This window comes from Macrobrachium rosenbergii, chromosome 41, assembly GCF_040412425.1.
Source record: "Macrobrachium rosenbergii isolate ZJJX-2024 chromosome 41, ASM4041242v1, whole genome shotgun sequence".
Lineage (NCBI taxonomy): Eukaryota > Metazoa > Arthropoda > Malacostraca > Decapoda > Palaemonidae > Macrobrachium > Macrobrachium rosenbergii.
The window spans coordinates 89,370,505-89,385,487 of NC_089781.1; the positions used below are offsets into that span (position 1 = coordinate 89,370,505).

At 35.3% G+C, this 14,983-nt stretch overlaps 2 protein-coding genes across 3 annotated transcripts in view; one reads left to right on the plus strand and one right to left on the minus strand.

Annotated features, from left to right (window-relative positions):
- The window catches only part of dlt (codanin-1 like protein dlt), a 172,670-nt gene that overhangs the window by 44,297 nt on the left and 113,390 nt on the right, over positions 1-14,983 (minus strand). The gene's annotated exons all lie outside the window — the stretch shown is intronic.
- The window catches only part of LOC136826984 (uncharacterized), a 94,239-nt gene continuing 90,210 nt past the window's right edge, over positions 10,955-14,983 (plus strand). Inside the window, 1 exon segment of the mRNA XM_067084613.1 lies at positions 10,955-11,301. Within this exon segment, the coding sequence (XP_066940714.1) occupies positions 11,100-11,301 (202 nt within the window). The 5' untranslated portion in view covers positions 10,955-11,099.

Below are 14,983 nucleotides of genomic sequence, written 5' to 3' on the forward strand. Positions count from 1 at the left end.
GATGATGGATAAGTACCAGTATTTTGGACGGGGCAAAAAGACAGGACAGTGCCGTAGAAAATTCAACAACAAACTTCTAAGAGATACCCAAGAAGGATGCCATTATAGGCCCCTGGGGCTTTCCCTCCCCTCGGATCTAACATGACGTAGTTATCGGAGTTCCGAAAGGCTTCGTCTTTTCCATCAATGACCTCCTTCAATTATTATCCCATTTCTCTGGCCATTCACACGTAGATGATTTTCCTCATCAAAAATGGTTTAATGAGCTCTTTTCAGGAGCTCGTCCTCATCCTCACTTAATTTTATGTGGGGTTACGAATGTAGGTCTGTACGACAGACTAAACAATTTAGGCCAAAGGCCAAGCGCTGGAACCCATGACGTCATTCAGCACTGAAAGGGAAATTGGGAGTAGACAGGTTTGAAAGGCGTAGAGTAAAACCTCGCAGTTGCACTATGAAACAAATGGTAAGAGAGAATGGATAGCAAGATGGAAGAAAGAGAATATGAATGGAGGTGCAGTAAAAGGAATGAAAGGGGTTGCAGCTAAGGACCGAAGGAACGCTGCAATGAACCTTGAGTAATGCACAGTGTGGGTCTGTACAGTAATACTGAATGATTCAAACGAAACCTGATATGCCGCGAAAGGCGCATTTAAGTTACCCACACCACATGGCGTTCTTGTCAATTTCACTTTCAAAAGAAATCCTACTTCATGCCTGTGAGGTTACCTATTTATTCTTGCAAATTGGAGTATATCGTTACTCGTGGCTTCTTTTGTAAGCCATTCTCGCCTTTCAACATTTCCAAAACCTCAGCGATAAAAAAGAAAATCTTCATATTGCGTCAGAGGCTTAAATTTTCGCTTATACTCCATTTCTCTTGATAACGGCTTCAACGTAACTGAACTTTCCGTCAACCTGTTCTTTTCTCTTCTCTTCCACTCTTCTCTCGCCAAACTCTCCCATTAGTTTAGTTTTCTTTGCATCCAAATTCCAACACATCTTTCATATTACTATTTGTGATTCCTCTCCTGGACTTGGTATCGTAACATTGATCACTGGCAAACACTAGCGGGTCCAGAAAAATTTCATGGGGGGCGCCAATTTTCATATTATACATACATATATATTTATATATAATACACATACATATATATAATATATATGTGTGTGTATACATATATATCTATAATATACAAGTATATAAAGGGAGAGAGAAAGAGAAAGAGAGAGGGGGGAATATTGTATGCATTTTATTTAGAATTCAGTAGTTGATATCTGAAGTATTTATTATTATTATTTCTATATAAGATTTTTAATTTTTTTCCAAATGTTTATATTTCTCAATTATGTTATTATTATCTAAATTATCTATAATATACAAATATATAAAGAGAGAGAAAGAGAAAGAGAGGGGGGGGATAATGTATGCATTTTATTTAGAATTCAGTAGTTGATATCTGAAGTATTGATTATTATTATTTCTATATAAGATTTTTAATTTTTTCCAAATGTTTATATTTCTCATTTATGTTATTATCATCTAAATCTTCAATTTTATTATTTTGTTATTTTTCATGGGGGGCACGTGTCCAGGTGCACCTAACCTGGACCCGCTAGTGTTGGCAAAAGCCAATTATTTGAACATCGCAGGCTCTCAATGTGTACTTCTTCACCTTGATCATGAACATTTTCTATTTATCATTCCTTTCCACCTAATTTCACCTAATATATACACCAGATTAGTTCCTTCCCTTTTTCACCTAATATATAAACCAAATTAGTGTCAATATCCCATCCCACTCACTTTCAGACCGAACACTTTCCTCGCCTTCACTTGAATTTTTCTCGATTAATCAACCTGGTAATCAACACAAAAATTATAATCACGAGTTCGTCGACTTTCACCTCCCTTGATCTGGGCAGCCAGGCCGCCCCCCCGGGTCGCTTCACCTTTAATGAGATCTGTTCAGAGAACTAGTCTGTCTCATCCACTCCCTCCTTTTTAGTTCTCTGTAAAAGAAAACTGTTGTGCCGGCTTTGTTTGTCCGTCCGCACTTTATTCTGTCCGCCCTCAGATCTTAAAAACTACTGAGGCTAGAGGGCTGCAAATTGGTATATTGATCATCTACCCTCCAATCATCAAACATACCAAATTGCAACCCTCTAGCCTCAGTACTTTTTATTTTACTTAACGTTCAAGTTAGCCATAATCATGCTCCTGGCAACGATATCTAAGGATAGGCCACCACCGGCCCGTGATTAAAGTTTCATGGGCCACGGCTCATACAGCATTATATCGAAACCATCGAAAGATAGATCTATTTTCGGTGGCCTTGATTATACGCTGTAGCGGCTGTACAGAAAACTCGATTGTGCCGAAGAAACTTCTGCACATTTTTTACTTTTTTTTCTTATGCTGAACAACTTCGTCCCTCTCTTTGTCCAGTAACAGGACAACTCGGCTTCTAACGATGAATTCGTTGCCGCTTCTCTGTTTAATATTTCCATCTACTATGAACAATATTCTGAGTAATAACCGTATGTGCACAGCATGGCTACACTCCTGTAAATATCGATCCATTATCGCTTGTACAAAAATCTTGCTTCTTATACTGACTAATTCTTCCCTCTTGGTGATCCCTCCGTTACTCTCAGGAGTGGTAGACAGTTACTTAGACAAGAAAGTTAAATTACTTTGGTGCATCAGTAGTTCTTAGACAAGGCGTCTGTACAGTTGTATGAAGCGCTACATGTTTGGAGACAGAGAGAGAGAGAGAGAGAGAGAGAGAGAGAGAGAGAGAGAGAGAGAGAGAGAGAGAGAGAGAGAGAGAGTTCCTATGGTCCTGCAGTTACCCCAATAAGGGTGGTTCCAGAGCAGAAATCATCAGCAACTGTTATATTCACCTTTCATCAACTGAATCAAGAATGATCCCTCTGTCCTGAGAATTTCCGCAACGTCATCTACTTCATATACCTACACAGAAGAACCATCATTAGTGCGTCGACACCCCCTACACACACACACAAACACACACACACACACACTGAGTCTTTCAATTTCATCTTGCATAAACTCTCGCGCTTCCGGGATGCATATAGATTTATCAAGTGTAGAAGCCGATGGAGTAAGCAACATAATACCTTTCCTGGCCCAGGAGCGATGCAAACAAGAAAAAGAAGGGGAAAGAAGGACTGAGGCTTAGCTAACCTCAAGGGAAGGGAGACAGATACACACTGGAAGGATGGATGATTGTTAGTGTCAAACCGTTCAATCCTACGGCTAGAATTTACTGAGTATTTAGTGAATCAGTTGTGTCCAAATAAAATGGAACATTGGTCTAAACCAGTGATTCTTAAACTAGGGACCGCCAGAAGCTTCCAAGGGGGGACGCAAGCAGGGTTGCCAGATGGTGCCTATTATTTTTGTTAATCTGTGATGTCAATTGCAAAACTGCCAAAAACATTATCACTGCTTCCATATGTTTTCTAATTATTATCTCAAAACATGCCAAAAATTCAAAATACGAGTCAATTTTTATTTCAAATTTTGTTTATGAATTGTCTTTTATTGTTATGATGATAAGTTTATAGTTGGCAAAAATTTCAAGGGTAGGGGCGCGTGGGATCTATACATAATGCAGAGGGGGCGCAAGGCAAAAAAGTTTAAGAACCACTGGTCTACACAAATCTACAATAGCGGTCGGGGTATGTCACCGATCAGATTTGATTCAGTCCTACAGAAAGAGAAACTGAATGATTAAACAACGGGAAATATAAGAGCAGTATTCAACTAAGGGACTGATACGAACGACTCCAAAAGAATCCCGAGATCAGGAAACAAAAGAAGAGAGGTGGATTAACGTGTGAGAAAGCAAGGACTGAGTCTAGTTTTGAGCAATTTAGGAAAAGTATAAGTTTAAGAAATAAGGCAATAGTTAAAAACATTAGAGAAGTCCCCACACGCTCATTCCCCAAGAAATCGAGCAAGGATACCCCCAGGACTAGATGCATAAAAAATTACAGACCTCATGAACAGAATATCTCAGAGGTGGGGGGGGGCTACTTTGGAGTACACGTATAAGGGGCACTGGAGTAGCTGAGGGAGGAATTACCGAGTTCTTAGCTCTGCCTAGTTATAATCCGTATTTCCCTGAGCTGACACTTAACCTCAGCATCTGGTATCACTGATGCTTTTATCTATCTTCATTCTGACTGACCTGTTTATATAACTAGTAACCTTTTGTGGGTGATGAGTAGCGTGACCTTCCGCTAGTCAAGATTACCTGCAATGATATCGTTTGCGGGGAATGACAGCTTTGGGTTTGTTGTCCGAAGCTAGCCAGCTCCAGATGGCTCGGTTAACTACCCGGTTTTATTCTTTACAGCTGTGGTTCTTAACCATTTCATTGCCACGCCCCCTCGAAGAGTTGGTCCTTCCCTCCATGGCCCCCTTGCATCTAAGAGTGAAATTCCCACCCATATCTAAAGGGAACATGAAAAGAAACGAGAAAGAGAATGGGTTTCGAGGGATAGGGAGGGAGGGAGGTAAATAATTACAAAACATAGGAAGCCCAACGAGTCTAACTAGAGTAGTATAGACTATAGGAAGCTAACGTAATAAGGCGATACGTTTGCATTTTTTCATAAACTTCTGAATATTAGTTCCTCACTCTTGTTAAGAGAATAACGATTTAGAGATTTTTAATTTTTCGCTAGGACTCGTGCCCCCCCTGGAAATTGCTGACGTCCCCCAGGTTAAGAACCACTTCCAGCCAAGAACTTCTTTGATCTTGTTGCTTCCGCCTTTCAAGAAGCATGTCACTCGCTTTCTGCTGGGAAAAGTTCTGGCTCTCTTTCTTCCTCAATTTACTGCAGACTGGATTGGTAACGACATTTCGTTACGCCTCTTTCAAGCTGGCGAGTTTCATTTAAATATTTTGCTCAAACGAAAACAATAATAAGAAATGCTGAACTAATGTTCTATATGTCTGTGTTCTTAAGGATATACTTTCTTGAAAACTGGAATTCTCTACTTAAAATCGACCTGTTTCATTAATTTCTTATGCCGATAATGGATTTTAAAATTTAATAATAGACGGATTGCATTGCTTCGTCTGTATACAGACCGTAAAGGACTGGAGTTTCGAAAAGCATGAGTATTTCGAGAACAGAGTAATCTCAAATTATTGACGAAAACCTACTTTTAGACAACAGCCCAATGAAGCATCTGATGCATTCAGCATCTATTTCTGTCTTCATTTCTAAAATAATCGTTAAAACGAATCTAAAGGCAAGATTATGTGAAAGATATCTCAGGCCACATTTTGGGTAATAACTGAAATGAAATCATCTGGTAGCGGAACACAGTTAACTTACGGGCAGTTATGCAAAAACTTCATTCTAATTTTAATGCTTCTTGCTTTCAAAAGCACTGTTCAGTTTCACTGGAACTCTTGAACAGCATGTTTCAGTGATGAATTTAATTGATAGCGTTGTTCTGAAAAAATAAACTTTTGTCCTGAATGTCACATAATCTGGTTTATGTTTATATGATAGCCTGAAAAACTTCAAGTAGGAATCAAATCACATTTCTGAGTTTACCGTCGCATCGGTTTTACTAGAAATCTCTCTCTCTCTCTCTCTCTCTCTCTCTCTCTCTCTCTCTCTCTCTCTCTCTCTCTCTCTCTCTCTCTCTCTCTCTCTCAGTGCAGTAGTAACCAACAGAACAGATATTGTGTCCCTAGACCCTATATGATCCATTTCCCCCAAAATGTGAAAGGTAACAGGTTGGTTATATCTTCAAGCTATAAACCTCCAGCTTTTCTGTCAAGAATTAGCGATTTTTATCTTAAATGTAAATAAAGGATGCCTTCATTGACAATCTTAAATGAATCATATATCATCGATGGGTACGCCTTTTTCGCCAATGTCGTCTCCTTCTATCTCATCTCTGAAGATACAATGATGCTTAAATCTGCACTAATCGGCGGAAATCTAGTGAAAGATGGGTGTTAACATCCGTAGAGTTATTTGTACTTCAGTGGGTATTATTATTATTATTGAAAGAAACCCACACGATTCTTGTGTATAACTTGTTTACTGGTAAATATTTACAGAGATCAAAGTAATATGTAAATATTTACCAGTAAACAAGGTTATTTATCTTTCCATCTTCAGAAGAAAACTGAAAGAAGTTTTATTTGGTTCATTATTATTATTATTATTATTATTATTATTATTATTATTATTATTATTATTATTATTATTATTATTATTATTATTATTATTATTATTATTATTATAGTAGCATGAGTCTTGAAATGGAGAAACAAATCCACAGTAATGTACATTATATGTATATATATTTAAAGATAAAGGAGAATCGAAGTTTCCCGAAAGCTTTCTGTACAGATTCATCTTTAAATATATACATAAATGTCGAGTTGTTTCTCCATTATTATAATTATTATTACTGTTATTATTAATTTATGTATTCATTTATTTACTTCAGCCCTCCATCATAACAAAATACAGAGTGCAGACACAACACAGACAGCACAAGATAGAACGAGATTGATTGATTGATTGATTAATTGTGGGTTATCTGGCGTCACAACTACCAGGGTCACCGACGCCGCGGATAGAATGAGAAAAAATTATTGTAATATATAAGTAATAATATACACGTGGTATACATACCACGGTATAGCAATGGTTTAAAGTAACTTTACTGAGTAGTATTCCCAGTAATTCAGACGATAAGGAAGCTATAGTACTAATGATGGTGGCTCCTGTAATGGAAATAAAAAAAAAAGTGAAAAATGCCCCGAAGTTTCTTCAGCGCAATCGAGTTTTCTGTACAGCGTATAATCAAGGCCACCGAAAACAGATCTATCTTTTGGTGGTCTCGGTATAATGCTGTATGAGGCACGGCCCATGAATCTTTAACCACGGCCCGGTGGTGGCCTGTACTATATCGTTGCCAGATGCACGATTATGGCTAACTTTAACCTTAAATAAAATAAAAACTACTGAGGCCAGAGGACTACAATTCGGTATGTTTGATGATTGAAGGGTGGATGATCAACACCAATTTTCAGTCCTCTAGCCTCAGTAGTTTTTAAGATCTGAGGGCGGACGGAGAGGCAAAGCCGGCACAAATTTTTCTTCTACAGAAAACTAAAACTGTGCTATTTATGTGAAATGCAAAGAAAGGTCTGAAAGACCAATTAAACCAGTTGCCACTCAAGTTCGTAATCTCCCTTGTGGGATAAAGGAGCCACACGTGAGCAATGGGGACGAGGGAGTAAAGGCACCGTGCGATTCAGATGTTTTGGACAGAACAAGTGGAGATCGGTGACCTTATTTCGGATCGTAGTGGGTCCAAGTTTGACGGGAAAGTCGCGTCATTTATCATAAGGAATGGAATGGAATATAGAGTTTAAGCCAAAGGCCAAGCACTGGGACTTATGAGGTCATTCAGCGCTGGAAAGGATATTGTGAGGAGGCAGGTTCGAAAGGTGTACCAGGAGGAAAACCTCGCAGTTGCACTATGAAATAATTGTTAGGAGAAAGTGGATAGCAAGACGGAAGAAGGATAATATGAACTGAGGTACAGTAAAAGGAGTGAAAGGGGTTGCAGCTAGGAGCCGAAAGGACGCTACAAAGAACCGTAAGTAATGCCTACAGTGCACCCCGAGAGGTGCACTGACGACACTAACCCGCTACGGGGATTTCATAAGAAAAACTATGATTTCAAATCAGTCAAAACGAATCGTGTGAGAACAGCCTCCCAAGATACGAGAGCAATGCCCCGTACAAGGAGGGGTAAATTCCTAAGATTTCACATAAAATCTGAACGAGTTACTCAGAAGGGAAGGCCATGCATCACCTACACAACACACCCGGTTTCTTAGACGCTGACTAAGCTAGGCCTATGGCGTGACCCTTCCAACGCGTGCGGTCATTCAGCCTACTTCAGAACAAATTCACAGATAAAATGAATAGGTTCAACTTATAAATCAGTGGTTCTTAACCAGGGGTGCGAAGCCGGTTCCTAAGGGGTGCGAGACGCCTATGAATAATTAAAGCAAAATATATTTTTATATACGCATGTTATTTTTTCTGAAAAAAAAAAATTTTTAATTATTATTATTTTTTTTGCTACAGTGCTCTGAGCTATAAATAAACCTGCGCCTAATTTCCTAACGAAGTGGCAACATTGCAACAGACTCGAGTACAGGATACACGTCCTATGTGATTCGTGTTTGTATTTGTATTTTAGTTTTTTTTTTTTATTTATTTCAGCAATTCAGGGGTGCGAGAACTGACTGCGGATTTGAAAGGGGTGCATAAAAATTGAAAAAGGTCAAGAACAACTGTTCTAAATCCTCAAATATTCCCGAGATATGGAAGCAGGAAGGAGAATAATTGTCTTGAGTAATAAAAGTACCAGAGGTCTCCCCTTCTGACAAGCTACTCTTCAAATTTGTATTCTTCACGACTTGTGAAGAGCAGCGCCATCAGCAATATGACAGGTATGTCAAGTGGCACTTGAAGGAGGTAACTGATAAAGAGAGGTAAATGGGAAGTGAAAAGGTTAAGCTGAAAGAGGTACCGTTAGAGACAAGGAAAGGGATGGATGTAGTACTGTCAACTACAATATATATATATATATATATATATATATATATATATATATATATATATATATATATATATATATATATATATATATATATATATATATATATAATAATATATATATATGGTATATATATGGGAAGGGATATTAATGATTACAGCCAAAGTGGCATATACATGCTACCCCAAGCTCCATTGCATCTCAGAAAAAAAAAATAATTAGCAGTCTACTGCAAGTAGTAACGACTCAAAATGAGGTCCGAATGCAATTTCGTTATAAAGATAAATTTCATCATTGCTCAAATTCCTTGGCAGTGACGGAGACATTCTTTGTCAAGAAAAACATTTTAAGTAGCCTCTGATGTCTAAGATCACAAACGCACCTAATGATCAAACTTCAATTTGTGAATGAATTAATATACTTAATTAGTGAGTGAATCATTACTGAGAAGGGGGAAAACGCAAAGTTATCATTGTATACTTGGTGTGCATAGGGAGGGGAGGAGAGAGAGAGAGAGAGAGAGAGAGAGAGAGAGAGAGAGAGAGAGAGAGGTGTCAAAGTAGCTATAATGTACTATATGTCTGATAAATTTACGTATGTATATAGTATATATATACATATATATATATATATATATAAATATATACATATACAGGGCATATACATATATATATATATAATTGCATATATAAAAAAATATATTATATATAATATATATATAACGATCAAAATATATATAATATATATATATATATAAAGATAAATTTATCATTGCTCAAATTATATGGCAGTGATGTATGTATTCTTTGATAGAAATATATTTATATCTGATGTCTAGATCACAAACGCACTAATATCAAACTACAATTTGTGAATGAATTAATATACTTAATTAGTATGTATATACTGTGTATAAAACATAAATATATATATATATATATATATATATATATATATATATATATATATATACATATACATATACATATACATAGATATACATATCAAATAGCTATAAAGCTATAATGTATGTCTGTATATACATATATATATATATATATATATATATATATATATATATATATATATATATGTATATATATATATATATATATATTTATATTTATATATATATATATATATATTATATATACAGCGTGTAGAAACGATGTGAACTAAACGGAAGAATGAATTCTAAACTTTACAATATTGAGACCTAACTTGAACAGACTAACACACATACAAATACAGACGAATCCTTAAATTAAATATTAACCCCCCAATGCCTAATTAAATGAGAATAAAAAAAAAAGAAAGACCAGAGATGATTCTTGCATCACACGGAGGGATACAAGACAAATGCCAACTAAGAGATAATTAAGAAAAACGCCAATCATATTTATTTAAGAGGTTAATCGCCCTTGAGATAATGATACGCTTACATCAAATAAAAACAAAAAGCGGCGTCAAAGAGAACACACGAAGAATAAAACATTTTTGTTCACTTAAGGGGAAACACGATCTCAAAAGGAAATCAGAAAAAAAAACTGAAAAAAAATCTTCCCACAAGGAAGGTTCTTCAACAAACTTTCCTTTTTTAATTCATCTTCAATAGAATGGTTGACATCAGCTACACACACACAGGCAGCAGCTGGTCTATCCTCCTCTCTTTTTATAAAATAATTATCCCAGGGCGAGCTGCTCCACAATGGAAAACGAGCTAATGGCTTTACGAATTAACCGCCAATCGCGTAACAAGATGACGAGTCAGGGGACGAGCGCATGTTCCCATTGGCTCCCGCTCGATGTCCCCATCCGCTTATTGGTGTACGTGGGCGGGGCTTATCGGTCAACGCCGCCTCATTGGCTGTCGCGAACTGCATCTCGAGGGGGACAGCGTGACTAAGTATTCTTTATTTCATAAACTCTTGTCGGTGCGTCCGTCGGCAAGCCGCTTCGTCCGGGACTCAATCATCCGGAGAATTTATGGAAAGTGTATCGTGACGGGATAATTTTCGCGTAAAATGCCCGTCGGGAGAAGCTGAAGCGTCGAGGAAAAACGACGAAAGAGTTATGTGCTATTTAGCAACTCCTGGACGGATGCTGGGTGCCGGGACGTCCCCTTTCCCCCGTCTCTCGAGTGGTGCATCCCCGCGGATGCTGGCGACTGCAGCATCTCGCATCTCGTCACGGGTATATCACGGCTGCTGCGATGTGACTCGGCCTAACTGATCGCCAATGTTCTAGGTTACAACTCGATATCATTAAATTCCGACAATTAGACTATTAAGAGGAAAAAATACGGACTTATTTTGTGCTAAATTAGTGGAATGACCAGTTTGAATAAATCACTTATTTAAACCAAATTCGGGAAACTCATTGACGGCCATTAGTGAACAGTTACCTGTCGAAGTGCATGTGTGAAATAAGGTGAGGGTAATTTCCGGCTAACATGGCTCTATTATCGTCTGGGAAATGCGGCAGCAACGCCAGCGGAGGCAGCGGCGGTGGGTCGCCGCCCCCTCCGCTTCCCTCGGTCAGAAACGTAACCGGAAGTGGGAACGCCGCCGCCCTTCTGCCGCCTGCCATGTACTGCCCCATGCTGCCCCCTTGGCACTTAGCTCTCCTCACGCATCATGCCCTACACGTCAGAGGTCAGTTTGTTTAGGCAAAAAGTGAAGGAATTAGAAAAGTATTAAGACGTATAATGGTAGAACTTATGATTTAATATTTAATAAATACGTATCAATAATTCTATTTACATATGTAAACACATTATGTACGTATGTCTATATACATACATACATATATATAAAGCAATATATATATATATATATATATATATATATATATATATATATATATATATATATATATATATATATATATATATATATATATATATATATATATATATATATATATATATATACATTTGTGAATGCATGCGTGCGTGTTTATATTATGTAGAAAAGGGTACTGTACGCATTTAGCAAAACTCGAAAAGCATAATTCGTTATCAGTACGTCAGTGAAGCTACAATTAAAATGATTTCACAAGTGGTCGAAACCTTGGGATTGTGACACGCGACTCCGAAATATTCTAAAATATAAAACATTTTCGGTTAAATCCCTAGAAAGAAAATGTTTTCTCTTCTGTTTTTGTAATTAGTATTCCCTTCCAAATTTACCCTATCTTTCGGAATGAATTCGGGAATAAACTCCATCACTCGACCGTCCATTTCTCTTTTTTCTACAACCAGTTCGCCAATTTCTATGATTCATTATTGTTATTAATATAAAAAATATTCCATTTTTAAATTACAGTTCTTATTCATTATTGCTATTAATATAAAAAACTCTACTTCTAAATTACAGTTCTTATTCATTATTGCTAGTGATATAAAAAAATATTCCATTTTTAAATTAGTTCTTACGTGTAAGAGGACCAGCGATTCCATTGCTATTTTAACCAACCAAATTCTGTATGTCAACAAACCCACTCTTCTATTTCTGCAATTCAAATCTTACATTTTTACGCTTCATTATCTTTCGACAAACCGACGTGCGATTTTAAGGGTAATTATGAAGATAAACTCAGAGAATAAAAAAAAAAAAAGAAGAATAATGGGGAGTCAGAAAGTATCATGGGAAACGTAGAATTTTTCTGTGTTCGTGATTTTTTTAGAATATTGTGCTGAATGCCTTGTAGGTATTTTGCAAGTACAGTATACTGTACATATTCATTATTGAAATAATGTTTAACATAAATAATGTAATGTGCATAAAGTAGGAAATTAGCATGTTTGATTTCTTTAGGGCATACACGCTGAGCGTATACACACACTCATGTGTGTGTGTGAGCGTGTGTGTGTGTATACATGTACATAATCCAGTATGCAGTGACTATATTTTATTCCAAAAGGGTAATTATTTACTGTCGAAAATATACCCAGTTTGGAAAGATCTTTCTTCCATAACTGATATATTTTACACAGTTATACATACATATATGTGTGTATATATACATATATATATACACATATACATACACACACACACACACATATATATATATATATATATATATATATATATATATATATATATATATATATATATATATATATATATATATATATATAGACGGACCAATAGCTATTTATTAAGACGGAATTTGTGTACGCATTTTCTTCAGTCAAAATATATACCGCTGGATCCCTAAATTAACGGATTATATATTATTTGCTATAGCCCTCCATTATTATTATTATTATTATTATTATTATTAAAATCAGATATCCGCAATGTTTACGAACCAAAACAATCGGTGGTGATTATCTATTCACTTTATTCAGTGACGCCATTTTGAATGGCGAGTCATGTGCTTTGGTCTTCTTGCTCGCAATGAAATGTCTTCATAGATGTATTTCCAAGCTTGAAACAAATATTCATTTCAAAAATTTAACTATTTTTCTCTTTTTTAAATATTTCTCTTCACTTACCGCTTTTTTTTATTTTCTTATTTTGTTTTTTTTTTATTTTTTTTTATTTTTTTGCCAAATTGGCTTCCGGAGACTGTCTTGTTCCGCAAATTAATGACCTCTTTTGCTTGGTTTCAACTCATGGAAGCGCGCAGATTCTGATCAATAATAATAATAATAATAATAATAATAATAATAATAATAATAATAATAATAATAATAATAATAATAATAACAATAAAATCACTCGTAAATTTCCATTCGTTATTTTTTGTAATGATATTATAGCGAAGGAAAAAGGTCTCCTACAGTTCTTTAGTAATGATACCACAGATATTTGTCGCGCGATACACAAAGACTTTGTAGCCGTATCTTGGTCGCCATTGCATCCGCACGCGTGAGATACAATAATAAAATAAAATAATTTTTTTAGATGCGTAAAACATGTAAACGAAATATGCTCATATAGATAAAAAAATGGGGCGAACAGTGGAATGTTTTCATGTTTTATTTCGAGTTGTATCTTTACCACCATTTCAAAATATATACATACTGTATATATATGATTTTCCATATTTTTTCTTTTTCTGCGTGTAAAAACGATAGTCTCTTAGTCCTTCTAATGTATGTATGTATGTATGTATGTATGTATGTATGTATGTATGTATGTATGCATATATATATATATATATATATATATATGTATATATATATATATATATATATATATATATATATATATATATATATATATATATATATATATATATATATATATATATATATGTATTACGCTTTTAGTAGTTAAAGGTTAATCTTAGTATAGTGACCGTATTTTATTCTCTGAAGTCACGCCCAATTAGAGGAACCAGTTCATATATATATTCAAATATAATTATATATATACACACATATATATATATAAATATATTATATATATATACATATATATATATATGTATACATGTATATATATGTGTATAAATGTGTTTGCATGTGTGTGTATAGTCTTGAGACGACATACAATAAAGAAGTCAAGTATGATCCACGCTGTTTTCCTATTATGTCTTTTCATCGAATCATCATTATTGTAACTACGGTATGATCTAGGTTTAATTTCATGAGCAAGTCAGTCAGTCTAGTTTATACAGGATTAAAATTACGTGTTATAAACATTTAAGAAAAATGACTATGTTATATCACTGCCTAATAAATATATAATATATATATATATATATATATATATATATATATATATATATATATATATATATATATATATATATATATATATATATATATATATACACACGTGTTGTGTGTAGTTATGTCTACAAGAAAAAAAGAGAGAAAAGTACAAAGCGCTTGGTACTTCTCTCTTATTTTTTCTTGAGGCCTCAACTGAATTTATTGTCACATGCTATTAAGTGACATATAAGCTCATATATATATATATATATATATATATATATATATATATATATATATATATATATATATATATATATATATATATATATTCATATATGTGTGTGTGTGGGTGTTTATACATTATATTTATATTCCTACGCCACGACGGCCGAATTCCACAAGCTTTACTTTTACTTTTATTTATACTTAGAAACAACCCACGTTTCACATCTTGTTAGAAGCAAGTGCTTAATCCCTAAAAATAAATTCTCGAAAAAAAAATTTCGAAATCCATATTCAATATCGTGTGTGCGCATGTGTGTGTTGCTGTGTAGCATATAAAGAATACCTACATACGCACCCTTGCGCGCGCGCACACATACACACACACACACACACACGCACGCCTGTAAACTAACCGGCTTCCATAGCAGGAAGGGGGG